Source organism: Falco punctatus, assembly GCF_963210335.1.
Source record: "Falco punctatus genome assembly, chromosome: 15".
Taxonomy (NCBI): domain Eukaryota; kingdom Metazoa; phylum Chordata; class Aves; order Falconiformes; family Falconidae; genus Falco; species Falco punctatus.
In genome coordinates this window covers 19,238,620-19,266,050 of record NC_137595.1, presented here as the reverse complement: position 1 = coordinate 19,266,050, position 27,431 = coordinate 19,238,620, and the positions used below count along the sequence as shown (strand labels likewise).

Below are 27,431 nucleotides of genomic sequence, written 5' to 3'. Positions count from 1 at the left end.
CCCCCCCCCCTTTTTTTTGTGTGTGGTCACTTTCTTGATAGAAATACTTACAGGTGTGGAAACTGAAAATGTTAGCACAGATGTATCGTTTTATCTATTTTAAAGATGACTGTTGCATTTAACTGTTTCATGATATTAGGATTTATGAACATGAGATCCTATGAAGGACTTACATGCCAAAAATTTCCAGACCCCTGAGCCATGTACAATTTTCTGCAGTGCATGAGACTGAAACCAATGTCTCCTTGTGTCAGTGAATATCTACCTCATGTAGTTCAGATGGGAGCTGCTGAGGCTGTGTGTCTGTATTCATTTGAGCCTCGTGGTCCTTGAGCTCTTCTGAAAGTAGGTCTTTGCCCTTTAGAAGAGCTGTGTTTTAACCTTAGAAATGAGGCCCACAGAGAAGAGGTGTCTAGTGATCAGAGCGTATGTGATTCAATTCCCTTTTCTCCTTCCAAGAGAGTGCTCGTTTCTCAGCTGTTGGCTATTGGTGTATGTACACTACTTACCTTTCTGCTTGATGCTTTCACCTACAGACAATAGTCACAGTTACACTGGGCTAAAGACACCAGAAGGAAAGTAGCACAAGTTTGTTGCTTAGTGGGTAGGGCAGTTGCCTGGAAATAGATTTAAATCGTCTCAGGCAGAGGAATCAATCAAAACTAGCGTGTGGCATAGTAGGCATTATTCACTTCTAAGTTTTGAAAGCAGCTGATCTGCATGTCATGAGGAATCTGATCCTGTGTGTGCCTATTATAACCAGCCTTGTGAGGGGGTTAGATTTCCAGCTCCTGTTGTCTGGAAACCAGTCAATCAATGTCTGAACTTGAGTTTTAGTTACATTACATTGAAAACCAGAGCTGCTGAAATGTACAACTCTGGAATGCTGGTGCCTTGGGAACTTTAAAGCTGAGGTCACTGTTAACAAAATGTATTCCACATCAGGCAGCAGCAGCGTAACAGTTTCTGGGATATTTTTTTTTTTAGCTTTAGGTGGAATTCAGACACACAAGATTTCACTGGTCCAGGTCTTAATATCTGTTTCTGCACTCTGATGACATTGATGAAACTTCTTTTTACTTCCGACGTGCAAAATCAGATCCTTTAATCACTGCAATGTATTGGCCGTGATGACTGTCCGTGGGGCACGGGAAACATGAGGTTGGCCGATGCTGTTTCTGGAGAAGACTGCGGTGGTTCAGAACTGTCTGGCTACATACAGCATTACTGATCGGTGACCGGAAAGCTCTTACTTTGTCAAATGCGTCAGCCCATTTCCTAATTCGTTTTGCAAAATAGGTTGGATAAACGTGGATGATAGTCTTTTTATCCTTGTATACAATTACAACTAGATAATAAATGAAATTGGGTTAACTTTAAAGGCCAAATCTTCTGCTATTCACAAAGTGCGTGTGTATAGACCCTTTTCAATCTCCAGCCCAGTGGTTCACCATACACATGCCCCTTTAAGCTTTAGTCATACTTCTATGTTAATTCAATGACAACAATTTTTGTATAAAGGGGTCCAAAGCTGACAAGGAAAACTCTAGGCTATTTCTTCTTTTCCCGCTTCTTGCTTCTCATCATTTTCAGGGATTACAGAGGCTGCTGTTTCATCAACACTAGGGTATTCATTTGTTGCATTGCTTGGTGGAACAGTGGTCATGGGAACGTTTTCTTCATTAGGTACCTGAGCGTACTCTGCATTGGGTTGTTTCTGAGCCGTTTCACTGCAGGAAGACAGGATGAGGATTGTGATTTCACGTGTTAAAATCCCATCTACACTAGAGCTTTTCAAAAGAATGAGTCTTTGTAGTTCTGTTGTCTAAGCAGTAACCCCCCGTATTATTAAGACTTTTCCAAGAGCACATGAAAAGGCTACGTCTCTGCGGCTCAGACAGAAAGAGTGACAGTGTGAGCTGTTAAGACAGGTCTGCATCACTGGTTTAAGTGATCCCATTAGAATAAAATGGATTTTACTATGTTTAAATGCTACACCAGGAAAGCAGAATGGGAAACTGAGTGCTGGCAAACAGCGTCTGAGGAGGGGTAGCAGAACACGCTGCTTGGTGTGAGCTTTCTGGGAAATTCCATGCAGACCTGGTGTCCCATTCAAGTGCATAAGAACCAGAGTGCGGCCAGAAAAGAGCTATGAAAAGCTGAAATCTAGAAAAATATTTTAAAATATATTTAGTATTTTAGAAAAAGCTGACATTCAGGAAAATATTTTTAGTAACAAGTATGAATTCCATTTATCTTATCAAAATAATAAACCAACTCCCAACATTTAAGTACTTTCACATGTAAAAAATATCAGACTCTGGTGAATTAATTCAATGTACTAAGATTTATTAGGATCTGAGCACAAATTTAGATGTTAATGTGACATGCATTGAAAGCAAAAGTCAAGTGCGTGAGTGACCAACCACTGGTCTGGATTAGTAGATTTCTTGATCAGGAAGTCTTAGACCTGTGCGATGGGAAGGATCCAGATGACAATATTTTTTGTGGCCTCAGCTGCATGTATTCATTTAGCATTTAACATCATGGGGCTGAACACAGTCTGTATAGTTATGAGGCTGTCCCTATTCTGAAGATTTGGCGATTTAAGGGAAAAATGAGCAACCGAAGCACAGAGGAAAAGACATTTCCAGAGCAGGATGAAAATGAACATTCTGGGCTCTATTCTGTTGCCTGAACCTTGTGTCTCCTGTCAGTTGAGATGCCTTAAAGTATCCCAAGCATGTGTCCTGTAATTTCAAATAGCACTGAACCGAGCCCTCTGTTTAAATCCAGTAACATCCAATCCCAATAAATTTGCTGAGGCAGCCCTTAGCTGCTATTCTTTTTCTTTTACTTCTTCCACCTGCCTTAAACAGTCACCATTAACTTTTAAATACTAAAACCTGTTTTTCCAACTTGCCGCTTTTATTTTGTGTTGTTTAAAAAAACACTTACTCTACTATTTTGGGTACTGCCAAGTGGTAGCTGCCTGTAAACAAAGGCAAGAGAGTAATGGCAAGTTCTGTTACAAGAACAACAGCTTTAAAGTCGTACAAAAGCAAATATTGTCACTCTGGAAGTTTTCTCAAAACCTGTATTATTTACCCTAAAAAAATGTTTAGAGTAATTACATTTTACTTTAGTGCTGGATTATCAGCAGTGCTTCGCAGAAATAATCGTCTTAAAATGAAGCAAACTCTTACCGCATCTCATTAGTTGACAACTTCTTAGTCTTTGCTTTCTTGGTTAAAATCCAGACGATAACACAAATGATAACAGCTGCCAGGATTGCTCCAATTAGTGCTCCAGCAACAATAGCACTGTCTGAATCTGGAAAGAAAAAGAGATTACTTGACTTTCTAAAAAGTATTATTACAGCAAAATCCCCTGTAAATTTAGTGGAGGAGCCTTTAGCAGAAAGAAAGCATTGGGTTCAAAGAACTAAAAAAATGACTGACAGCTGTATTTCCAGGAGGGAGACCAAAGATTTTGTAGGAACCAGAGGACTGTGCTTTATGACCTTTGCTGCCTCCCTTTTTGTTGGTTAGCTCCCGACCCCAACAAACCCTGTGTTTATGCCTGGCTAAGGGAAACATGAGGCTGTTAACACTGGCAGTAGTTGAAAGCCTTTGCTCCTCAGTCCTTGCAAACAAATTCTGAAGTTCAGGTTGCCTTTATCTCTGTCTTTCAGCTGAGATGTAAAATGTACGCTCTCATTGTTTGTGAGCCCCCAAAACCTTCCATTTCCACTGCATTGCAGCTTCTGGCTCTGACCTGTGCTTTTCATTTTCTAGACCGCTGAGTAGTTGAGTGACCATTGCAGGAACATCTGTGGTGGCTGGTTGTACAACACATGCTTGGTTCTTGTTAAATGGTACTGGTTAGCTGAAAAATCTGCATCAGATGTGGTTGACCACTGCTTGAGAGCAGTCAGGATAAGGTATTTTTCCATGATGACGGTATTTTTCCATTATGACAGTATTTTTAGCTAGGGGTGACATCTACAATCCCCCAGTCCTTATACTACCACATTTCAGTGATGATTGTAAATTCTGGGGCGGGGGGACCGCAGTGAGACTGTGGGCTGAAAAAAATTGCTCTAAACTCCACATCTGTCGGTTCTCAGTAAAGACTCAGCACTCAGAGCCGGATTCAGCTCCAGATCCCAGTGGGAAATGAAGCTGGAGATGTTAAATCAGCTGTCTTGGTCAATGTAAATTCTGGGCATGCCTGGATGAAAACTCTGGAGCTCTTCAAAGGCTGTTCCGTTCTTACTCAAAAAAATTCTATGCTTTAAAGTTGCTACAGCATTTTCCTGGAAACTGTGCATGTCATACATCAAGTACGTGATTACTTTCATGCATTAAACTTACAGTGTGTGGTTAGGTCAAGCTCACAGGTACTGTTGCCCAGGGTGTTGCTGGCTATGCACCGGTAGTGCCCAGTTTCAAAGGTGGTGAGATTGCCGATGTAAAGAATGCCAGTGTTTGGATCTGTGACAAACAGAGAGCAGGTACAGGTTACTGATCGTGTACTGTGAAGGCAAATGGTTTCCTTTAGTTGGTAATACTGAGAGCTATTAAGAGATTAGAAATGGGGTTCTCTTGATTATTCACTCATTTGGGTTTTTTTATATTCTTTAAATAATAACATTTACCTTCCTAGGAAGTTACTACAATGGATCTGGCAGGAGTGTAGTAGAACATGAGAAGTAGGTGACTACTCTACAAATCAGCCTGCCTGTCTGATGTTTTGCCCGCATTGATACCAGTGTTGTCAGTGTAACTTCAGAAATGAAAATATAACAGGTACTGAAGATTTTGGGGATGGAGGTCTTAGCATCTGAATGACAAATTGATTTAATTTATTCTAAGTTCACTCAAAATTCAGAGGGAAGGGAGATGCAAAGGCATAAATCTATCTCCCATTTTAACAACCTAAAGTAATGGCATAGACAAGACTTCAACATGCCACAGAATTTTTATTAAAACAAACAGAAAAAAAAGTCCTGTTTTGTGACAGCAATCAGTCAATTTGAATAAGTGAAAAATACGATTTTGTGACATTGACTGTCAGAAGAGGAGGATAAGTTTTAACCACCCTATGTGGTGATACAGAGTGTGTGAAATGGCTGGTACTAAGGAACTGCAGATGTTACTTATTGCAACATATTGCAACACAATATGGTGGTCTTGTAGTTACGTACTAAATTTTTCGGTCACAGGCGTGAGGGTATTCTCGTCTACTTTGTACCAGTGGTAGGTAGGGTGAGGCAATCCTTCTTCACATTTGCATGAGAGGTAGGTTAGGTGGCCTTTTTCAGGCGTCCCTTCTATTTTGCAGAAAGGCTTTGATGGTTTGACTGTAAAATAACAATGAGAACAGACACCATGAGTACATAGCCAGGGCTGCAAGCATCCACCTCAAGTTCTGGTACTGTGCTGCTGTACGTAAAGAACTGACCCCCATCTACACATTTCCATCAGAGTGCAGAGTAATATTAGATATATGTACATGGCCTAGGATACATTTTTATTATCTTGCCTTCCATTTGCATACTAAATATTACTATGGAGGTGTTGAGATGAAGACTACCTACTACTTCAATTATAATGGGCCAGTCGCTATTCCTCATACGCTATTCTGCCACGTAGCAGCATCGTTTTCTTTAGGGACGCAGCAGGAGCTTTTCCACATAAAGGAAGAGGGATTTTGTCAGTATATTGCAGTGGTGGAGGAAATAAATTAACTACAGTTCTGTTAAAAAATATATCCGTTTTGATAGCATTTCCTCACTTTGCACACAGGAGAAGGTTCTGTCTTCACTTACACCTATTATTTTTCATTTCCTACCTATGGATAGGTTGTGATTCTGTAGAGTACCGACTAGACCAGCAATGAACACAGCCCAGTTTTGTGTGCATAAATGAAAAAATGTTTCTTGGTCTTTGTGTGAAAAGTAAATTCTCTTACTCTAGTGCTCCAGCATTACTATTTTTTGGGGGAGTTTTAGATGAGTAATGACAGCAGTACTTTGATTTTTCAGGGACTGAGTTTACATAGGTCTTTCTCTTATCCCTGGGAGACAAGCAAATGATGTTGGTTATCATGTTCGCATGTGACTTTTGATTTGTCACTCTGAGGAGGTATGAACTCTCAATATAAAAGCAATTAGATGGGTTAGTACAAGCTTTTGTCTTATTAGGAAGTAAAACATCTCATTCCACCACTTTTCATCCTTTCTGTCCTGCCTGTTCATGGTTAAACAATGGCTTTCTTCTATCCAAAGTAAGACTTTGTACCGCTTCCATTCAACACATGCTAAGGTTCTAGAGTTTCTGGGAACTGGAGTGAGCCAGAACCCTTGGGCTGTACTGCTGCCTGTCCCAAGATTCACACAGGTCACCTTGGCCAACATTAGGTAAAATTAGAAAAATGTTGGTCTTTGGGGCTGGATGTAATGCCTTCAGAGAGAAGTTGTCAATCCCAGCTAAAAGGGCCTTTTATTTTTAATCAAAGATGATACCGCTTGGTTTTCTAGCATGAAAAGTGTAATGCAGTTGGGTAATTGCAGCTGCTCGCTTACCTGCTAACATGAGGTCGCTGTTTGAGAGCACAAAGTGACTCTAAAGGCCACTCATGGGAGACTGGGGTTTTACTGCAGGTGGGGCAGGGGCAGCTGTGGAGCGGCACCAGGTCTGCTTTGTGTGGAAGGCAGAGGGCACCCCGGTTCTGCCGGTGGAAAAATCCCGTGGGTCAGCGCACCAGTGAGCCCTTTCTCTGCGTCATGGGCCTTGTTTATCACAGTCCTATTATACCCCCTGGTCCTACGTAGTTTGAGCTGTGAATTCAGTGTTTCATAATAAGAGGGGAAAACTACAATACGGCAATAGAGAGGAAAGGCGCTTACCCAGCACACTGACAATCACGGTTTTCTGACTCTGGCCGGTGTCACCCAGTGGGCTGAAAACTTCACAGGTGTAGGCACCAGTGTCAGAGGGCTGCATGTTGGAGATGGTGATCGATGCGTTCCCTGGACCTGTTGCGGCTGTTATCCTGTTCTTAAACTGTCCATAGGAGTAAGACTGGCCTTCTGAATAATAATAGATCTGTGATAAAGAACCAATTGTTAGTTTAATAACAAGAGATCTTCCTGTCGCTTTGTTTGGTACTCATATTTGGAATATAGTCAATTTCTGATTAAGCCAAGCAATGTCACCCCCTTTCTTGTCCCTTCCTCTGAGAAAGCATAGGTAAAAACATGGTACATTTGAATATATATTTCTAGTGGTTCTTAAAAGACAAGCTTTTCGGAAATGGGATTTTTCAATTGTATAAAGGGACAGTAGCTAGTTCTTTATGGACACTCCAGTCACAGACTGATGCATTTGCGAAAACAAAGGTGAGACCATAAACCATTATATGACAATTCTGTGAGAAAAAATGCCAAGTCATGCGCAGTGAATAGTGGTACTAATTGAAGCACTGATAATTTGTGATATTAATAAGCAGTTCAGTAGAAGAAGATTGTGACAAGAATGGACCTGTCATTGCAAAAGGTAGATGGCTGCAGAGCTTTCCAAATACAGAAGCTCATGAACAGAGAACTGAAATGAATCCACAAGACATAGGTCTAAGCAAACAAGGCACCTGATCTGTTGGCAGTAAATTTGGAAGCAATAAAAATGCAGTACAAGAACACCAGCAGAATCATCACACATGCAGTTAGAGCAACCATGTTGTTCTCCTTGTTTGTGTAATCAGGGTCAGAGACAGTATCATGGACTTTGTTTTCATACCATAGGTGGAATCAAGAGTATCTGTTGGCCTCGGTGCTTGGACGGGCACCTATTTGGGACCAAGAAGTTACCCTTTTACTAAACAGGAAAAAAAAGTTTTGCAGAATTATAGACCTAGTAAGGATAAATGTCCCTAAGGAATGCAACGTTTCCTCCCAGATAAAAATTTGCTGTTTAACATTGACCTGTTTCACTGATTTCAGTAGCATTGATTGTACTTAACAGCACTGCAGGAGTAAATTTGGCCTCATAAGCTTATAAGACCAAACCTGTTGTCTGTGGAGTGAAAGGAGAGCTAAAATTGTGTTCATTGTGGAGCTTGCTTGGTAGTCTGGCGCTTGGACCTCGAGTCTGTTTAGGAACTGCAGCGTCTCATCAGCTCTGGGGTAAATGTGATAGTTTTCAAGGAGTACAATGCACTGTCCAGTCTAGCTGTGCTGTGAAACCAAGATCTGAAAGAGCAAGCTAACGTGGAAAACTGTGAAACATTAATTATTTTTCTCAGTTGTGTAAAAGCGATAGTAGTCGGGATAGGCAGTACATGCCCCAGTGTCTACATGCAAACTCCATTAATTAGGCAAAGTGAACAGTTCCAGCATACTCAGTCATTTTTTTAAACTGGTGAGAGGTAACCATATAGAATTACAGGTTGGGACCCAAATAGATCTAACATCGTTCCTACTGACAGTATTCCAGAATCAGCAGTGTAAACGTATTTATTGAAGTTGGACTAACAGCATGGTTTTTAATGGGAATAGCTGGAAAATGCTTGTAGAAGAAAGCTTCACAGACTCCTGTGAAATGCCATTCGCACTTGACTAGTATCAAAATTTCCTTTTGGTCAAAGTTCCCTGCCTTCGGGGACGCTGCAGGTCCCCAGGCAAGAAGTATAATTTGCTTTACTTTGCAGATCAACTGATTGCATTTTGAATTAAGAATATTTATTCTTAATTCCATTTATCCACCCTGGTACAGTGTTGACTGAAGTCTTTAAGCAATGTTATCTGAAAACCTGTATTAGCTTAAGGCAAGCTACACCCCAAAACTGCCAGAGCGCAGCTGGTTTGTGCAATGATAAGGCTTTGAAATGAAGGTCAGAACCCAGCCTGCACAGCACCAGCAGCTCTGGTACTGCAGCTTGGCCCCATCTCAGGTGCAATTCTGCCTACTTGCCAGCCAGACTATCTTTCCCTGCCCCAGGGTTGCAAACACCAGGTACAACTGATGCAGGGCTCTGAATACCAAACCTACACTACTGCATTGCCAGCGTGTGGAAAACTGGTGTTGCAGGGAGGAAGCATCAGAGGCTCAGTCGTTAGCACAGTGGTGGACTAGGTTAGACAGTCTGCTGAACAACCGGACAGGCTCTCCAGTTTTCCAGTTTCCATTGTTGGTGTGCAATACTATCAATTTTAAAACTGATTTTATGCTTTGCGGATGTCTAGGGATGGAGCTCTGTGGCGTAACTAGAGTCTGGGCGCGCACCCTTGTATTCCCCAAGGAAGGAGAGTGTCCACAATAGGGAGTTCGGTTTAAGCAACTCACTCATCAAAAACCAGCTCTACCTGTCGTTACAAAAACATTGGTCACACTTGCCTCGTTCTACATTTGTCTGGGTATGAGCAACAAGAGTGTTACACACTGGTCCTTGCAAGACTCCAGGGTTACAAGAACTGTGACTTGTGACTTCAGGCTCCTCGTTGAACTATGTTCCTACACAGTTCTTGGCAGTGGTGGGCTGGATTTGCATCTTCCGTCAATCAGTTGCATCTGTCCGAGTAGGGCAGGGAAAGAGCTTCCATCAGCTTTTCACACTAATGTGAAATTAAGCTGTACAATGACTTAAATGAAGTAATGCGTGACTTGCAGCAGCATGAGAGGAGAGGCGGGCCCATTATATGCTACTAAAAGGCCTGGTTACGGAAAAAAAGGGGCTAAATTCTACTCAATCTCCCTCAGAGTGATCTGGGCTGGCACAAGCTGCCCGCTGAGTGCCAGCTTAGCTATAGCACGTGTTATGGGCAATAGGACTGGCACTACAAGCCTTAAATGCAGCCAGGGCATACCAGTAAACATTATAGAGGAGCGAGTGCCCCTCGGTGTATTTGATGTGAAGTTAGAGTGCATTACTTGTCTAAGCCCTCATACAATATACTGAAAAATTAATCCTCTGTGTTCTCTCTTCCTGTCTGAATGCATGCAGAGAAAATATTTTGTATACACTGTTAAATCTGAGACAGGTGTCAACTCAACAGGGAATATTTGTTCTTCTCACGGATTTAAACAGAAGCTTTCTGGGTAGTTTTTTTCAGCTATGAACATAAAGGTAGTGGAAGATCTTAAGGAAACGCATTCGGTTCCTCTGCAGGGTCCTGCCTGTCCTCTATTCTTCTGCTCCTGTATGATGCTTATCTCACTAGCTCTGGAGTCTGTTCCCTGAAGGAAGGTGGTAAACACCAAAAAGGCTGAGTAATGTTGTGAGTAATTACTGAGTGTATATCTTGTCCCAGAGGTATGGGTGGATTGAAGGAAATTTCATTTAAGAGGAACATGTTTCAGTTAACTGGCTGTGAATTCGTAGCCCACTTTAAGCAATACACTCAAAACGGGTATTTTAAACCCTTGTTCAAAGTGGGTTTATGCTGTCCTTGAAAAGCTCACGTTTGTAGCTTTCAAAAAGCTGAAATGAAAATCTTTGCAAAAATCTTTTTTTCTGTTTCAAAAGTAAAAATCTTGTTTTCTGTTGAAGATACAGGAGTCTTTTTATTTTGGGGCAACTGACAGCTAGTGTTCCCTCCTACAGACACACATCTCATTGACATTTCTTTCCATTTTACCTAAAATGTCCCTAAAATGTCTGTATGGGAAAAATGTAAATTTAGTCAATGGTAAAATTTTCCTGGAAGCCTTTTTAATTTGATGTGATAAATATATTTAAAGTGCAACATCTTGAATGTAAAAAAATACGAAAGAAATCTGCTGTGCTTCTCATGAAAAAAAATAAGCTTTTTATATCCTCAGGCAAATCATGAGCAGCTCTGGTGAAGTCGATGATTTACCAGTGGAAAAACAATCCAGTAATGGCTGCTGCTTCTCCTTACCAGCTAGTTTGCTCACACAAGTTTTTATATAATGGTGCCTTTTCACATTTCATGGGAGCAGCTGCCTGCGATGACTAATCAAACAACTGACAGAAAAAAGAGCAGAGATTATCACTCCTGAAAATGTTGTCCCTAATAACTCCACAATCTGAAACACCAGTTTCTGCAAAACAGCTAAGCTGCCTAGAAGACGTCTCCCTGACCTTAGAAAGGATTGCAGCTTCGCTGGTTATTCAGCGCGTGGGCCAGGCAGTGTCTAAAGCCGCTCACGTCAGCAGCCATCCTTCCTGACTTTCTAAGGCAGTGGTATCGCTACTCTGCATTGCCAGGCACAGTTTCTGCTGCAACCAAGAAAAGGATTTGGGCTCACAGACCTCCATGGCAGTTGAGTCAATAACAGGTGTTCTTCTTTGGGGGAGCTGGGTTACAAACAGAACAGAGAAACTGGGAATGATCGTACTCGTTTGGAAGAAAATCTCGTTAATCTCAAGGCACTCGAGATGATGGAGACAAGATTATTTGTATCCCCAGTTCTGAAGAATCTGGTACATGAAATCACATGTCCTTTTCTTCTCCTTTAGCCTGGCTTGTGGGAAGGCTGCTCCTCTTCTAGTGTGATCGTGAGGAAAGTATTTGCCTGCAGAGGAAGCAGTTGGCAAAGCTGATGCTGAGTTGAGGATTTTCAAAGGCTGCCAGATGTTTGGCAGAGAGTGAGGAACCCACCTACAGGTTTTCTTTATAGAACTTCTACAGAAAGATCTTCCTCCTTAGAGTGTGGCAGGGGTGCAGGAAAAAGCAGGCAGTAAATTAGAAGAAATATGCCTCCATCTGCTTCCTTTCTTCTTGGGGCAGGATAAATACATACTAGAATTTGCATAAGTGTGTCTTTCAAATGTCTTTGGATGGACTCATTCACAATTTCCAGGTCAATATTCCTCCCACCCCCCATCTCCTGGTGTCATTGCATCACATTGCTGTACATGTCTAGTACATCTGGATATCAAAATTGTTAAGATGAGATGTACTTGAAGATGTATTACAAAATGTCCCACTTAATCTCCACAGAAGTCTTGATTTCCTGACTGGGGGCGGTTTCAGGGCATGGCTTCCTTCCCAGTACCTGTGTCTTCCCTCCACCAGCCCCTTCTCACTTTTCCCCCCCAGCAGAGGCAAAGCTCTAGCATCTTGTTCGATGACATTTCTCTAGGCTGATGTATTCAGCATCTGATTCACAGTCTTTGCCTGGAGAGCTGTAAAGCTCAGGCGTTCAGAGGGCCCCATCATAGGCTTGTTTTATCATTTTCTGTTTGATATTTTCTCAAGCTACTAGAAAAAGAACTGTTAAAGCCTTTTTCTCACTGATAAATGCAAAGGAGGGTATTAACTTTACTGGTTTGAGATCATGATCTCTTTTTGAATTATGAGTACAGACAGAATTTATAAAATAACAACAAGGGGGAAAAATGTTCATCACTCCCTTAAGCATCTTACCATCTAATTTGGGAACAAATGTAGCATGCTCAAAAGTGTTAATTAAAGCCTGAGGCTCAGATTCTGAACTCGTCTAGATAAAAAAGCAAATGCTCAGCGTGTGCATTGGTTTCTTTGACATGTGTCACGTGACTGAGTCTGGCCCTAAATGCCTTTTTCAACCACAGCTTCATTTCACACATTTTTGTCAAAACCCTCATCTGCCAGTCTGTAATAGGGATATCATATCCTGCATTACTGGGATTTTTGCATGGGTAATTGAGGATGTTAATAATGACTAGAAGCATCTTGTCACAATTGTGCATTGGTAGAAGAAGAAAGGGATGGAGTCAAAAGCCTTTAGAGGATTAATCATTCAGCAGCTTTAACGGGTGCAAAACGCTTTTGAGGAGCAGCTCTTTCATGTTCTCACAGTATCATTCCTGTGGCTGAACCATTGGTGCATCAAGCAGAAACATGTTTTCGTAGTGCATTTGGTGTAACTGCTCTTCAGCAGTTATTATTAGATCTCAATGTACGTTGGGTTGTACCCTGGACTTCAGGGTAAGGCAGGAAGCCCGCTGCAGTCAAGGAGAGTTTGGAGTGGATTATGGCTGGGACATTTTGCTGACAGCTGAGAGGGAGCCAGTTCAGCAGGCAGCTTAGTGTCCTTCTGTATCCACCACATCTCACAATGTTGTTATATTCTAGAAAGAAGACCCAGGATGACTATTTTATTTTTTCAATGTAAGCATGTAGCCCCAAATTGGGGCTATCCAGACTTGCTCACATGCAGCCCAGAGGCTCTTGGTATGTGGATTTGCCCTTCAGATACCCTTTGAGTAGAATATTCCTGAAGGTGTTAGTTCAGCCACCTAGAATAGCTGTGGGAAAAAACAACAGCTACATCCAAAGTAATTTTGATGGAGAAAAATGCAATAAAAAATAAGGTTAGTTAAAAATTTGGAATGATGCATCTGATTCAGTTTATCTTAGTCGTGCTGGTTTTAAGATTTTAATCCAGAACATAATTACAGGTCTAGCAGTAGCATAAACATAGTAGAAGCTGTTTAGGTCTTTTTTGCTGTTAAGATTGGGGTGATTTTTTTCTTACCTTGTGTCTCCAGCTACATCTTCCCCGTGCATCTGTCACATACACCATCTTTTGACAATGACTGACTGACTTTTCATCCATACTCAGAATACCATGACACGGGGAATGCTGTATTTGAGTAAAAATGTGCTGATCTGAGAGTTAAATGAGACTTTAAATGTTCCCCCAAAATCAAAGAGCCTCTTCCCTGCACAGCACCCCATCAGTACCATCAGTGATGCTCACAAGGGCAGGGTGCCTTGTGTTCAGCAGATTTTGCAGATTTCTTAAGCCTTGTCAGCAGTGAGGTGCAAGAGAATCTTATTTCTGAGTTTTACCTAAAATTAGGCACACTAAGTTTGAAGTCTAATCTTTGTTCCAAATGCACCAGTTGTAACCTGATCGTTATCTACTTATCTCCACTTTCCTTTGTGTTCTCACTGTTGTCTTCTTCAGTGTGTCAGTTTATTTCATCTCTCTGCAGACTGTTACCCTAGTGCCAGAGAGAACCACAGACAGACCACAGTATAATCCCACTGACATCCAGGGAGTCACTCTGCAATGGCATGACAACAGCATCTCCATGCCTTCGCATTGGAGGTGTTGCCTCTGCTTTCCGTGAAGCTGTTCCTTTTAAACATCTACTCGGTCATCTAAGTGCTAGATAAAACTCTGGTTTAAAACACTCGCCTCTAGGTAAAAAAAAAATGCTCGTGTATAAGAGAGGCCCTTTCCAGGAAGCTTTCCTATACTGCTTCAGGAGGTGCTTGGCACCAGCTCATCTTTGTTCATGGGCTGGAACTGCTCTGCTGCCAGTCCAGTGGCCCTTGCAGCACTGACAGCCTCTGCAACACACGATCTCGGTTGCCTGTGGCTGAAAGCATGCGATGGGGTCTCAAGAACTACTCGTACTACATGGGGAGGAATTTGTTCTTTCAAAAGTTTTTATGGGAGCCCCACACTTAGGGAGGTGGCTGGCCCCTGGCTCTCACAGGGCAGCCCAGTGCCTGTGCCTGTGCCTTGCTCTGCGCTGGGCAGCAGCACTGTGCCGGCACTGGGACTGCTGGTAATCTGCATTTGGGGTCTTGGGATGAAAGGAGCAGAGACAGCTGCGCTTGGATTGCTCTTCTTGCATCTCTTTCCTGCCTTGGGCTCTGCCACCCTGTCCCCTGTTCCTGAACAACGTGACACAACCTGTGAAAGTTTTGCAGAGTGAGTCACGTAAGGACATGACTAGACTTCTCGTAGGGGCATGGTGCCATCTTCCTCTTCTCTGTGACTCGCAGTGAGACCCTCCTTGCCCCTATCCACTAGATAATACTTTCTTGGTAGTACAGGTACAAGAGAAATGCAGGTTCTGGGAGGGCGAAAGCCAATATATAAAATAAATGGAAGATATTCTTGCTGTTACAGGCCGCTAAAGCTCTTTCCCTCTCAAGTGCCCGTCAGTAGCTTTACCAAAGCAGTGTCTATGTCACCGTCTGCAAATATTTCAGGCTCACTTTTTCTAAGAGAAAAACATATTCATAAGAAGTCTATCAACAATTCAGTTTCTCTTACAATAGTCATGCATGACCTTTACTCATCTAGTGAATTCAAAATTTCAATGAAGAATTCTGCCCTGGGCATATCTTGGGTAAGCACGCAGCATCTCTGGTAATTTCACTTACTTTCGCTGCGGGTGGGCTGGGCCAGAGGCTCAAGGTGTGTCCCTGGTCAGGTTCAGGAGTTGTATTTAGCTTTGCAAGGCTGCAGCCTCGCCTGTGTGGAGTCACCAGCAGGCTTCAACCTTTCAAACATTTACTTGAGTGCTTTACACCGAGGCCAGCCGAGTGACTCAGAGCATGAAATGAAGCACAGATGCAGATCTGAGCAGGAGTCGAGACTTTACCTTATGACCCAGGACAGGCTGTGATGCACTGTGTTAGCCTGGGTGAGCTGAAAAAGTAGTGGTTTTGCCTCAGTTTGTCTATACGTAAAATAGAGATAGTTCAGTATTGGAAAATTCTCAAGATCCTTGGCTGGGAGTTATTATTTAAAAATTAAGTTTATCATTAAAAAGACATGTTGCTAAGGGGTGAATGGCAAGAAGAAAAAGTTAAAAATACACATGGCTTCCTGTTTTCCATGAACTGATATTTACATTATTTAGTTCAAATGAGGGGAATTATTTCCACTGGGGAAACTTCTCAGGAGAACAGCAGAGTTAGGCTCCAATTAAAAAGTTCTATATTCGCACTCTATATATAGCCACACTGTCTCCAAAACAGCATTGCGCACACCTGCCGTTCCGCTGTTTGCTGCCCCCCTTTTCAGCACCATCATCTCTCTCTCTGAACAGCCTGTTTGTGGTTTGTCGTCCTCTGCGCTGTAACTGCCGTGACAACTGTCGAGCACCTGCGCCAGCAGTGTGGAAGGTGGGCAGCGTGGCACGGGGTATGAAAACACCCGAGCAAACAGCAAAAGGCACCAGCCAGCTTCACAAAGGCGGTGCTGGGGGGCGGATCGGCACCAGGTCTGCAAGTAATGAACCGCTCTGCCTCACCTTGAGGCAAGGTAAAATCTGTTGCTGAATGCTCTGGGGCATTACATGAGCACTGGCACTAGTTCTGATGCTGATCTTACTGATTTTGCTCCAGACAGGACTGTACCCAAGGTTACGTATCTCAAAACACTGCAAAATCTGTAACATAAATAGCAGTGTAAAATACTGACATTCTTATTAAACAGGGTACTTATGGCCTCTGTGCTTATTATATATTATGTCCTAAAATCTAGTCGTTTAAAGCTCACATTCATTCATGCTTCAAGCCAATAGCATCTTAATGACATAAATTTGCCTTAATTAATTCTAACATTCCACAGTTTGTGCTATTATTTGCTGCCACTGTAGACAGAAAGGGCCATATTCTCAAATATGTAAATAAACATTATTCATTAAAATCAATATCACACACACACACCATTTGTTATGGAGAACATCCTATCTGCTTAATCTTACTGTTGTGATTATATGACCCATGTGAATAACATGGTCATCAAGACATCTAGCATTTAGTAAAATGTCAGAATTATTTAAAATTGTAGCAGGTGGGATAAGAAGATGTATTTTCTCTGGGTTTTTGGAGAAATTTTGAGTCTCCTGTCTTCGAAATATTTGGCAGAAGTTTTCAACTTTAAAAAATGGAATTTGAAAATGTTACCCATTTAGTTGCTGATAAAACAGCAAATTTTGACTGGTGCCAGAATTTTCCACAATCTTTTTCAGGGAAAATATATGCTAATTATAAGGAAGCGTGTGTTTGCTTATTACTAACGTTTTAGAAGAATCTAAGTATCTCATAGAATTCAGTAATTATATCCCACTTAAAATGCAAGCTACTGTTCCGGTATTCAGTAAGGTATGGTGCCAGTTTCTTCAATTCAGTTGGTTTTGTCATCGTATCAGCATATTAAACACATTTTTGACTTGCATTTTAGTGTTCTTCAATCTAAACAATGAAATCCAAAGCTGGCAATCTCCCCCATTGCCATGCATATATTTCCTACTTGGAACAAAATGTGAAACTTAACATCAGCTATGTGCCAAGCAACAAGGGCAAAGCCAGGTTTGTCAAAAGAGATTATTTTTTGTTTAAACTTGTAGGAGAAAAACTTTCATGCTTTCAGGCACTCAGTCCTTCATGAAACTCAGAAAAGTCACCAGGAACGTCTTGCTGTGAGTTCAGAGAGAGGCTGAAAATCCAATTTCATGTTCAGCTGTGCTGTGTAACTTCTTAAACCGTACTTTTCACCAGCAGGCACAGCCCTTTCTTCCTAGTGTTTGCATTAACGTGATTCATTTTATTGTGAGTAGGTTCAAAATGGTAAGGAATTGCCATGTTGTGGTAAAAGAACACAGGGTCAAGGAATACAGGACTGAATGGGATGCTAAAAGCGTTTTAAGAAGAGTAGTGCCACGGTCCCCCGGCAGACTCGGAGGACGCAGGGTACCCTCCCAGCGTCGTGGGTGTGTGAGCCAAGGGCAATGGGCACTGCCGCGAGAGGAGATCTTACCTCCGTGTTCGAGGGGAACGGGATTAGAGCTGCAAAGCCAGGAGGGAGTGCTGAAGGGATTGATCTAGAAGGTCCCCCTGACATTTGGTAGCCTCACATCGGTTAGTTCTTGTTGAGCATATTCTAAACCACTGACAGTATTTTAAGATTACAATCCTCAGAGGGTGTTTTCTCATCATTGGTCACAGTTTACAAATGGTTTTCCCCTCCTGGATCTCTTGAAACTGTCTGATTCTCCCTCTAAAATACTTGCAAGTACAGTCTGCTTATTGCTTTTGGTTGTGAGCAGAAAATCCATTGCATTTATTGTCCTGCAATATGGAATATTTGACACAAGTAAAACAGAGAGACTCTAACCAAATCTGGAGAGGATGGGCTTGATCCTGGCTCAGTGCTGTACTTCCCACCTGAATGAGTGATTAAAATTTATGATGTAACATACTGGATCAAAACTATAGTATATTGTACTATAAACAGCTTACTTTGGAAGCCTGCAGCTACCACCCTTTCGTGAATAATTCTTCATTTAATAGAATAGTTTCAACTTGAAAAAAAGCAAATAGTGAGTAACAATTATTCATACAATTAGTCAGGCAAGGTGTGTACACGTTGGTGTGGCGTTCAGCTAGAGCCGGGGTTTGGGATGGGCCCAGTGTTTGTACTTGGCACTGGCACAGTGGCAGTGATACACTGCAGGAGGGTGAGCGGTGGTGTCTTAACGTTAAATTGCTATTTCTTACCTACTGACTATTGCTGTTCGATGCCAGATGTCACATTCTGTACATTCTGCAAACTACAGACAGCCTAATGCTGCTCTCATCGATAAACAAACAGAAGCTGTAACTCTGTCGGCAGGGGCAAACCTCCCAACGTAACGTTGTTAGGAAGCCGGCGAACATTACAGGAATATCATCCGGGTGGACCGTGACACTTTTCAAAGTCAAATCTCTTTACTCCAACTCTCAGGTGTAACACCAGGCAGGAGGAATGAACTTTTCGAAAGAGAATGTTGGCAATGGGATAAAACCAGCGTGAGAGAAAAGGGACTGACTGCCTAACAGGCATAAGCCTGACACCGGGGCATGGAAAAAAAAATCACAGTTGTCCTCAAGGATGCAGTAACACTTAAAATCAGCTTTTCATCTTCTAAAGGAAGGTGTTGCTGGTTGCTCAGCACCTGTCAGGACTGAGCTGGTGGCAACTCATACCCTGTGTGTTATGCTGGGGGTGAAGTTTATGGATTCATTTTCCCCAAAAAACAAGATTAATGGATAGCTCTTGAAGCCTGGGCAGTAGTGTGAGGACATACAGGGAGTTACACATCCCATCCCGACTCCTTCCAGGCAGGCCAGGCTGCTCTGCAAGGTCTTCACAGCCCCGTGAGAGGCTCGGGCAGCGCTTACAGCACGTAGCTGTTCAGTACTTGGTGTCCTGCACAGTCCCAATGCTGTCCCTGTGCTGATGCTCCAACCTACCCTGCGGTCCCATTACACCCCTGGGGGGAGATGCTGTTTGGCTCTGGTGCCTCTCAGGGTCTCAGGAAGGGCAAGGAGCATTTGCCTTTGATCTGTAATTGTTCTGCTAGCACAATGACACCCGTGGGATGCCACAAAATACCGATGCGAGTTTGCTGTGGCAGATTTCCTGCTGTGACAACTTTCTACGGAGTCCTGCCAAAATACTCGCAGCTCACTTTGCACTGACAGCTTATTGTTGAGCCGCCTTGTAGCAACGATAGCAGTTGAGACAAGGAGCATTCATTTGACCCTTAAGTGGGGGATACATTGTTGTAGGCAGGGGTGTCTCGCCAGGAAAGCTGCCTTCACAATGGCAGGAAATATCTGCCAGAGAAGAGAAAAGGGAGCTGGTCCAGGGGCTGGAGCGCTTGTGTGATTTTTGGACACCTGGTCCTTGCTTCACGCTTCCTGTGTGACTTAGAGCAAGTCCTTTGAGCATCTGAATCACTTTTGTTCCTTCTCAGAAGTTTCTAAAGGAGTTCAGGCATGCCAGTAGGAACTAGGAGCCTAGATAACTTTGTGCATCTGGCCCTAAATTTCATTGCATCTCCATCTCATGTCTTCAGGGTGGGAACACCAACCTGCCTCCTTTGCCTGTACTGAGTGATAACACTATCAAATGTAACGAGATTCTTTGAGGACTTAAGGATATCTTGAATATAACTTTATAGTAATAATAAATAAATAAGTATCTTACGGTATGGAGTTGGCTCTCTTTGGCACTATAAAAGCTCCACTGAATAAAGAAATTTCCCAGCGGTCCAGAATCCATGTAGGTACAGAGGAGGGTTACGTTTCCACCTGTAGTGACATTCACTGCCTTCTCAGGGACGGTCACCACAACGCCGCTGACGGGGCCTGCGGGCAGTAAGTGTGGGGAGGAGAGGTCAGACGGGGCTGGCCCCGGGAGCTGTGTGACGGTGCTTTGCTCCCAGCGGTATCGAAGAAACCCACAGGACGTGTCTAGTCATTCTCCTTTTCAGTACAGTTTCCCTTGGGCTTTGTGTGGAAAATTTTAGTGATAACAACCTGGGAGTGGGTAAAAGCTAACAAGCGAATTAAATCCCACAGAATACCTGTGACCTTACAACAAATAATACTCTGAGAAAGCAGGGTTTCTAAAAACATACTTGTTCTCACTTGCCGAGACTTGTCTTCTTGCAAAGAGCCTGTGGCCAAGCTGAGCCCTTCTGCCCTTGCAGCGCTCCCCTGCACCACTGGGTCTAGCCCCCTTTTACACCCTTCTAGCCTTTTTTTTTCCCCAGTTTTTTGTTTAGATGTCTGCTCTCCTTTACCTTGGCTCACCATCTCCTACACTGTCACCTCTCCTGACATTCTCATGTTCTGATTCGGACTCGGTGGCACTGCCAGGTTCCCCCAGGCTGGAGCCCAGCAGCCTTTCTCTGCTTTTGCTAATTACTTTGCTTTTGTTTAGGTTTCTTAGGGCTCACATGCAGAAGCTGTTCTTTCCCAGTGCTTTTACATTGGAAACATCAAACAAAGCTTTTTGGAACTGCTTTTATTATGTGGGTTGTGAGAAATCCTGTGATCAACCCTTTCTGTTCTCAAAGCAGAAAGGGAGCAAACATAACTTGTGAGCCCTTTCCCGTGATGTTCTGATCAGACTTGGCTACGCAGTCATATTAATGAAAGGCATCAAGCACCATCTTACAGTATTTATGATTCTTTCCTCCATATATAAGCTACTAGCAGTGGTGACATACAGCAACAAAGAAAGCTACAGCTGCCAGAAAAAAAAGGGGCTTTCCAGGGTTTTGCTAGATCACCGAATCCAGTTTTAAAACTAAAGGTTCTGAAGGAGAATATATTTCTTTTGAATGTGATGGAAAATACAAGTCTTTCAGAGCTTTCTATGCAAAACAAGCAAGGTGAGAACTTCATGTTATAATAATAGTAATTTTCATTTGGGCACATACGAATGATAGAGGCAAAACATAAAAAATATTCTTCTTAATGAAATATCATGCATCTTATGTTCAGGTGCTGCTTTTGAGAATTTAAGCAGAACCTCTAGTAATACCAACGAGCATTTTGCTCACATTATTAGCTCTATGAGAGAAAACATTGTTTAAAAAAGAAATTTAATTTATTTTGACATTTTAAACCATGTAAATATTGTAGATTTGTCAGTTGCCACAATATGCAAACCTATCTGAACCTAGAGTCTGAAGTCTTCGGGGTCTGTTTTCCTTGACTGATGGCTTCAATAGTAAAAGGTCACTGCGAGGAAGAAGGGAGTCATCTACTTTCTGTGTTGCTGGTGGCTAAGATGAGAACTAGTGGATTTAAACTACAGCAAATTTACATTACATGTGAAGACAGTCTCACAGGAATGGCTGGAGACTGACCTAAATATGTCAACCTGCCTTGGGGCAAGAGGGGATCCCAGGTCCTGCTTGTCCCATGAGTGCACAGTAGCTTAATCCTTACTGAGATCTAATATGAAAGTCATGTAATGTTATTTTAGATATCTCAGGTCACTGTTCTCAGCTGTAACAGTTAGAGTTAACCAGAGGATGACAGTTTCTTGCCACAATAATTTTTCCAGGTTTACATGTATTTATTTTCTGCTCACAGAAGGGTTAAATCTACCGTCTTTCAACACAATGTCATTCTACTGAAAACATCCATTTTCCAGTCATCTGCGCCACATACTTCCTTTATTATTCTCTGGTTTTGGAGTCAGGAGTGCCACAGATCCTGATTGTTATAAGGTTTTCCAGAATAAGTCAATTTTAGCAGAAATGACTCCACAAAGCATTCTAGTTTCCATCAAGCTGTATATTTTGAAGAAATACATTTAGTTTAAATAGGCTTCAGGCTAGTAAAAATATAAAGCCAAGCCCTATCAAACTTCCATTGTCTAGCAAGGCTATTAAAAGCCATCACTAATTGCAAGATGGAGCTTTTGACTGAAAGTGAACTGGACTCACAGAGCCTGTTCCCTCATCACAGAAGTTCATGGAAGTTTTGCTTTGCATTTAGTTCACTGTTTACATTTCAAACTCATAATTCCATTTCATACATTGGCTTAAATGTAGCCTTTTGGTTTAAATTAAAAAAAAAGTGTATGAGTACAGAGTATCTCATTGAAAAAAGCTAGCGTGAACAGGACCGTAACTTGTTTAAAATAGTTGATCCATGTCTTTTACTCATTGATATTGCATAAGACCATTGCCTCGCTGTAGAGAAAGTCATTGCAGTTAATTGGGACTCACCCACCTGCACTAAGTCCCATGCAGTTTGTAATGCTCACAAAGTAAATCCAAGTTTGCTGACCTTTTCCTAGCCACTGCAGAAACCTGCAGTCCATGGCACCCATCAGTATGGACACACTGCTAGTCTTAAAGCCAGAACTTTAAAATTAGAGGACATTGTTTTGAAAAGTATTGGCACTAACTCTGAATTACTCTTCATTTCTAAGGCAAAAACCTGTGGGGTTTATGTGTGTGTGAGAGAGATAACATTGAAATGCCAGGAGCAACTATTTAAAATATTTCTCTGGCATCCAAATGAGATAATTCCATCTTGAAAAGCAAATGTGGAAACTAACTTCCACTTTCTTTAGTGGATACAGAGGCTGTTCATCAATGTGGAGCATTAGACTTAAAATGTCTGCTTCTGTATATATTAAAAATAAAGCTTAGAACAATGAAATGTCCTTGAAACATGAATAATACATAATCTTTAATATACCATATTAATACCATATAATTCCTAGATTCCACCAAGTATTACATCCTCACTTAACTTGAGGGGAAATCCAAAGGATTATTTGCATGCTTAAAGTTAAGCATCCCCAAAAATCTTTTGGCTGGGGTGGGATGGAGGCAGCGTTTCCCAGAGCCATTATCAAGCGGAGACAAAAGCCAAACATGAGAAAACCCAACCCTGAAATGCTCGAAAGACCGTAACGCTCCATGCGAGAGCTCCTTGCCTCTTCCTGGCTTTAGAACAAAGCATTAATCTACCAAAGCTAAAATTCTGGCCTTGAGCAAAGAACTCTTACCAGTCAGCGGTCAGCTTGCCGATTTCACCAAATGACATAGCATTATAGCCACGATTTTCACTCCATCCTGAAATAAATCTTGAATATTCTCCTAGTTTGCCAGTCAGGTTCACCTGCTGTCTTATTTCAACAAGTTCCTTTATCCCAGTGCTATTTTGATCAGGTTTTTATTCTTACCTGTAAGGATGGCTAGAACTGGAAATAGCTTCAGCATCATTGCCAACATCTTCTTGACGTTGGGAGAGAAAGGAAACCAGATGCTGCTCTTGACTTCGACTAAAACTCAACTGTTGTTTTTTTTTTTTTAAGTGGGTTTTTGTTTTCCTTATCAGCTGTGTGTCAGCACGTCAATAAGCTTTTTCATTCTCCTTCCTTATCGCATGCGTGCCTTTCTCCAACTAGTGGTGTGACTGTTCAGTTGAAACCATTTTGTGGGGTTTGAGCAACTGACGGTTTTGTCAATAATAAATCTTTGAATCAGAGAAGCCCAAATTCTCCCACTTTTGCCAGAGCCCAGCAGTATTTGCCTACGTAAATACTTCCTCTGAGTACGAGAAAAGTGTTTGTAGAGCTATTTCGCAGTCAATCCGATTACCCGTGTTGGAGTCAGGCCTAATATGAATAAGTAATAATCTTTATTTCCTGTTAATGATATAATTTCTTTTTTAAAATGGGCATGTAGAGATAGCGTGTTGTTAGTACGTTTTCATTTTAAAACCTATTTCTCATACAGTTTTATCCAGAATGATTACATTGCACTCATGATTGCCTTGAAATTTCTGTATTGAACTCATCAATAAGGTAACACACTGAAATAAAGATAAAGGTTATCTTCTAAACTGATAATAAAATCTGTTTCATCTAGTTTTTGACCATGAAATTGGATGCTACTAATACAAAATGATGAGGTGAATATATTGATTTGTATTAAAATTTTAATACCTGATTTATATAGGGAAAAAGCAGTGGATGAAGGTTAGGACTTGAAGAACTAATTACAATAACTTACAGTAGATTTCTTTGTCCTTACTGGATGCAAAACACCTTCTCTAAGTCTCTGAAGCTCGTTAGGAACTAAAGGTGCTCAGCTTCTTGCAGGAGCCGGCTTTGCTTGCGTTGTTCTGTGTCATTTGACTGAGGCTAATCCAAAGCCCCGAGCTGCGATGGAGTAGCTGGACCTACGTCGCCAGCCATGCGCGAGTGAGTAGCTGAAGACGTAACAGAGGGCAGCATTGCTTCTTAGACGTTGCCTGTACCTGGGACCAAGACAATTAAAATGGCCGATGACTTTTTTTTTCCCTGTTTGTGGAAAACATGGGTCTAGTTCATCCTGACGAACCCGTCTTTCTCGTGGCTGGCAAGGGTGGCCAGCCTTTCCATGGCAGGGGCTGTGCCGCCACTGGGGAAGCCCTTCTGGCAGGTGTGGCTCAGCATCTGGCAGTGGGTGGTTGAAGGGGAGAGTGTGTCCAGGCTTCCCTCTTCTCTGGTGTGATGTGGTGGTAGATTCTTGAGTGTAGAAGTGGTGAGTTACTGGTTGCATCTGTTACTGTTGGGATCAGGTTTATGGACTTCAGTGGATTTTATTCTGCCAGATATGTCTGTGCATGGCAGATGCCTAAATAATCTCCGGGCAGATGTTGGGGTTTGATTATATTCTTATATAAGCCATCTTCAAAAGTTTTATAAAGGATGTCTTTTCCTTAGTTCTGACTTCAGTGCTTCCTACAGCATTCCCACAGGGTAGGCAATGCTTGTCTTTTAGTGATGGGGAGAACAAGGCTTTGAACTGTTAAATGGCTCATCCAAGGATGCATGGGTGGCCCAGAGTCCAAAAAGGAGTATGTACATCGAAAGGCTGAAATTCAAATTCAGGTTTCTTCAAACATGCAAAAAGAATTTAGATTCAGCTTCACTAAAGAAGCATGGAGGGATCTCAGATGCACATGGGAAGTTCTCACTGTCCTTCCCCAGGTCAGCCTAAAATGGGAGCTGCTTCTGTTTTCCAGTCATTTAGCTGTGGATGAGCCCGTTCCGAACATGAGCACAATCTACAGACCTATTTCAGTGATCGCCAGTGGCAGCTCCATAATACGCAGGAGGAGTCTGACCAGTAGCTCACAGAGCATTGATCCTTTGCAAAAGACAACAATTTTCAGGAATATGCAAAAAATGTTGCTGCCCTGCACTGCAAGTCAGCATGCAACCACGTGATCCTGTGTCTCTACCACAATATCAGCGTGTCTTCTAATTCTCTCTCATTTATTAACAGCAAAGTCCTTTCTCTGGCACTTGAGGCACCCTCAGCTAATATATATTTTCTCCCTGTTATATTTACCTTTTGTCAATTAAGCCCCTGAAAGATGACAGAACTACATTCTGGAGGGTGAAATGCTCAGTCTGACCAGAGAACAGGAGCCAATACCACAGCTTCGGCACTAATATTGTGCCCATTTAAGCTTGGGACACAGGGCTGAGATTCCCAATTACAGAGCGGGTATGTCTCATAGCAAATGACTACAACCATCAATCCTGTTTCAGAAAGGATGCTGAACACCAGTAACGTTCACTTTGGACTATTACCAGCCTGGGGCTCATTTCACACAGTCAAACCAGAAGTGTGACCCTAACGCTAATCTTCCAAGCTGTGCTGGGTTATTCTCCCGTGAAGGTAAGAGATGGTACCTGTCGGCTGCTGGGTTTGCTTCTAGCTCGCTGCTACTAGAGAGCAGCACTGCCTGTTCAAATGTCACCTTAGGAAAAGAACGGAACACAGAAAACAAAATCCAGCTTGGTCCGATGATGGCCAAGCTTAACTTACAGTGGGATGACGAGGAAGCTCTTGCTTCTTGCACCACTGGCCTTTGGCTAAGAGGCAAGAACAGCCCAGAGCGCTGCAACGGCAGCACTTACTTTGCCATAGGTGGAGCAAAGACTCTTATCTCGAGATAAAATGGAAGGAGCCAGTACCAGGAACTGTATGTTCACAGACTTTGTGACTCAAATCTGTGTACACTGAAACATATTCAGAAACGTTCCCTTCCAAGCAACTCCCTTGTATTCAGTCTATAAATAGAAGTGTCAGTCATTAACAGAACGAAGCCCAGAGGCACACCCAGAGCAAGGCAGCATTGCCCAGCCACGCACTGCCGTGATGTTTAGGGGTTGCTTCTGTTGGCCTGAAACCTAATTAAAAAACTTCCTGTAGAATTCCCTGTTTAACTTGACAAAGCTCAGCAACACATCAACTGCTTTGTGTTCCTGAAATATGCTAAATATGTGATTGTTCAAAGACACCAAACCCAGTGTAACGTGATTTATAAAACGCTCTAGTTCGGTATCACATCTGATTGCTAGGGATAAAAAGAAGTGTAATTAAAGATTCAAACAAGTACAGTAAAAGAACTGCTTTAAGGCTCTAAATCCATCATTAGGTTGACTTTCAAATGCACTTTACGGTTTGCTTGCTTATTGCCTAACCTCATTTGTTGTCTGAAAAATATTTGTAAGCTTTTGCTGGAGCGTTTGCTGCCTAAAAGTTAATTCATGAACTCACTGTTACTTTCAAGCTCACGAAGAGTGAAAGTCTGTAAAGGTACCAATAATATAAAATCTTCTGAGGAGAACACCGTGGCTTGTCACCTCAAAATAACTTGCTCAGAAATACAGCTAATCCTCTGTGTCCAATTCCTAGAACAAATACAGCTTATTATTAAAAATCACAATAACATTTCCTTGTAAAGGTGCTGGATGGGTCTGCTTTATATTGTCCCTTGTCTCACTCCAGGAAGAAGTACTTTTTTCATTTTAACCATTCAAAAGCCAGGGTCCCCTAGAGCAAACGTTATCATTTTCCGCTGTTGGGGGCGAGGGGGAGTACTGAAATGGGATACACCAGCTCAGTGTTTGCCAGGAGATCAGGGGGCTGCCTGGCTAGGCACCAGCGCCTTGGGCTGGGTTTGGTGGGCTTGTACCCGGGCTCTCTGCTAGCCAGTGGCTCGGAGTGGGCTTCCTGGGCTTGGCAGAGCAGCGCGGACTCACGTGTCACATCTGGCTGTACTGCCTTCACAAGTCTGCGTCCTGAGAATGGCACAAAAACTGTTGGGTCAGTGTTGTGGCTGTATCTTCAGTGGGTTTGGCAGCCCTATACACGCTTCCTTTCTGTCCTGTTAACCAGTTAGCAGCTTTATCCCCAGAGATAAACTTGCCCTTACTGTTAAGTAGTCATATCACATTATGCTTGAATTCCAGCTAGATCTCCCATTCTCCGCGTGGTTTGGAATAGCTCCTGTTTTGACAAGTGATCTGTCAAGGCAAGCGTTGGCAATTCAGTAGGTGAGTCTGTGCCGAAGTCGGTCACCCAGG

At 42.4% G+C, this 27,431-nt stretch overlaps 2 protein-coding genes across 3 annotated transcripts in view; one reads left to right on the top strand and one right to left on the bottom strand.

Annotated features, from left to right (window-relative positions):
- On the bottom strand, positions 1–25,737 carry VSIG1 (V-set and immunoglobulin domain containing 1). 2 transcript variants are annotated; one of them, XM_080366212.1, is made up of 7 exons: positions 23,247–25,737; positions 19,737–19,897; positions 6,914–7,112; positions 5,210–5,365; positions 4,377–4,496; positions 3,207–3,333; positions 1–1,730 (listed from the first exon to the last, which is right to left on the bottom strand). In XM_080366212.1, the coding sequence occupies exons 1-7, from the start codon at positions 23,293–23,295 to the stop codon at positions 1,547–1,549; spliced, it is 996 nt and encodes a 331-aa protein (XP_080222338.1). In that variant the 5' UTR covers positions 23,296–25,737; the 3' UTR covers positions 1–1,546. The 2 variants fall into 2 exon arrangements, with proteins under 2 accessions (XP_080222338.1, XP_080222339.1); XM_080366213.1 differs by lacking the exons at positions 19,737–19,897; positions 23,247–25,737 and adding an exon at positions 13,488–19,588.
- Positions 1–27,431, top strand: part of LOC308054045 (synaptotagmin-like protein 2) — an 83,646-nt gene that overhangs the window by 4,470 nt on the left and 51,745 nt on the right. The gene's annotated exons all lie outside the window — the stretch shown is intronic.

Excerpts from the sequence above, each read along its gene's own strand:
- VSIG1 (XM_080366212.1), bottom strand. The coding sequence starts at position 23,295 with ATGTTGGCAATGATGCTGAAGCTATTTCCAGTTCTAGCCATCCTTACA. Across the intron at positions 19,898-23,246 it reads AGTTCTAGCCATCCTTACAG|GCCCCGTCAGCGGCGTTGTG; the intron begins GTAAGAATAAAA and ends TACTGCCCGCAG. Across the intron at positions 4,497-5,209 it reads GCCTGTGACCGAAAAATTTA|ATCCAAACACTGGCATTCTT; the intron begins GTACGTAACTAC and ends TGTTTGTCACAG.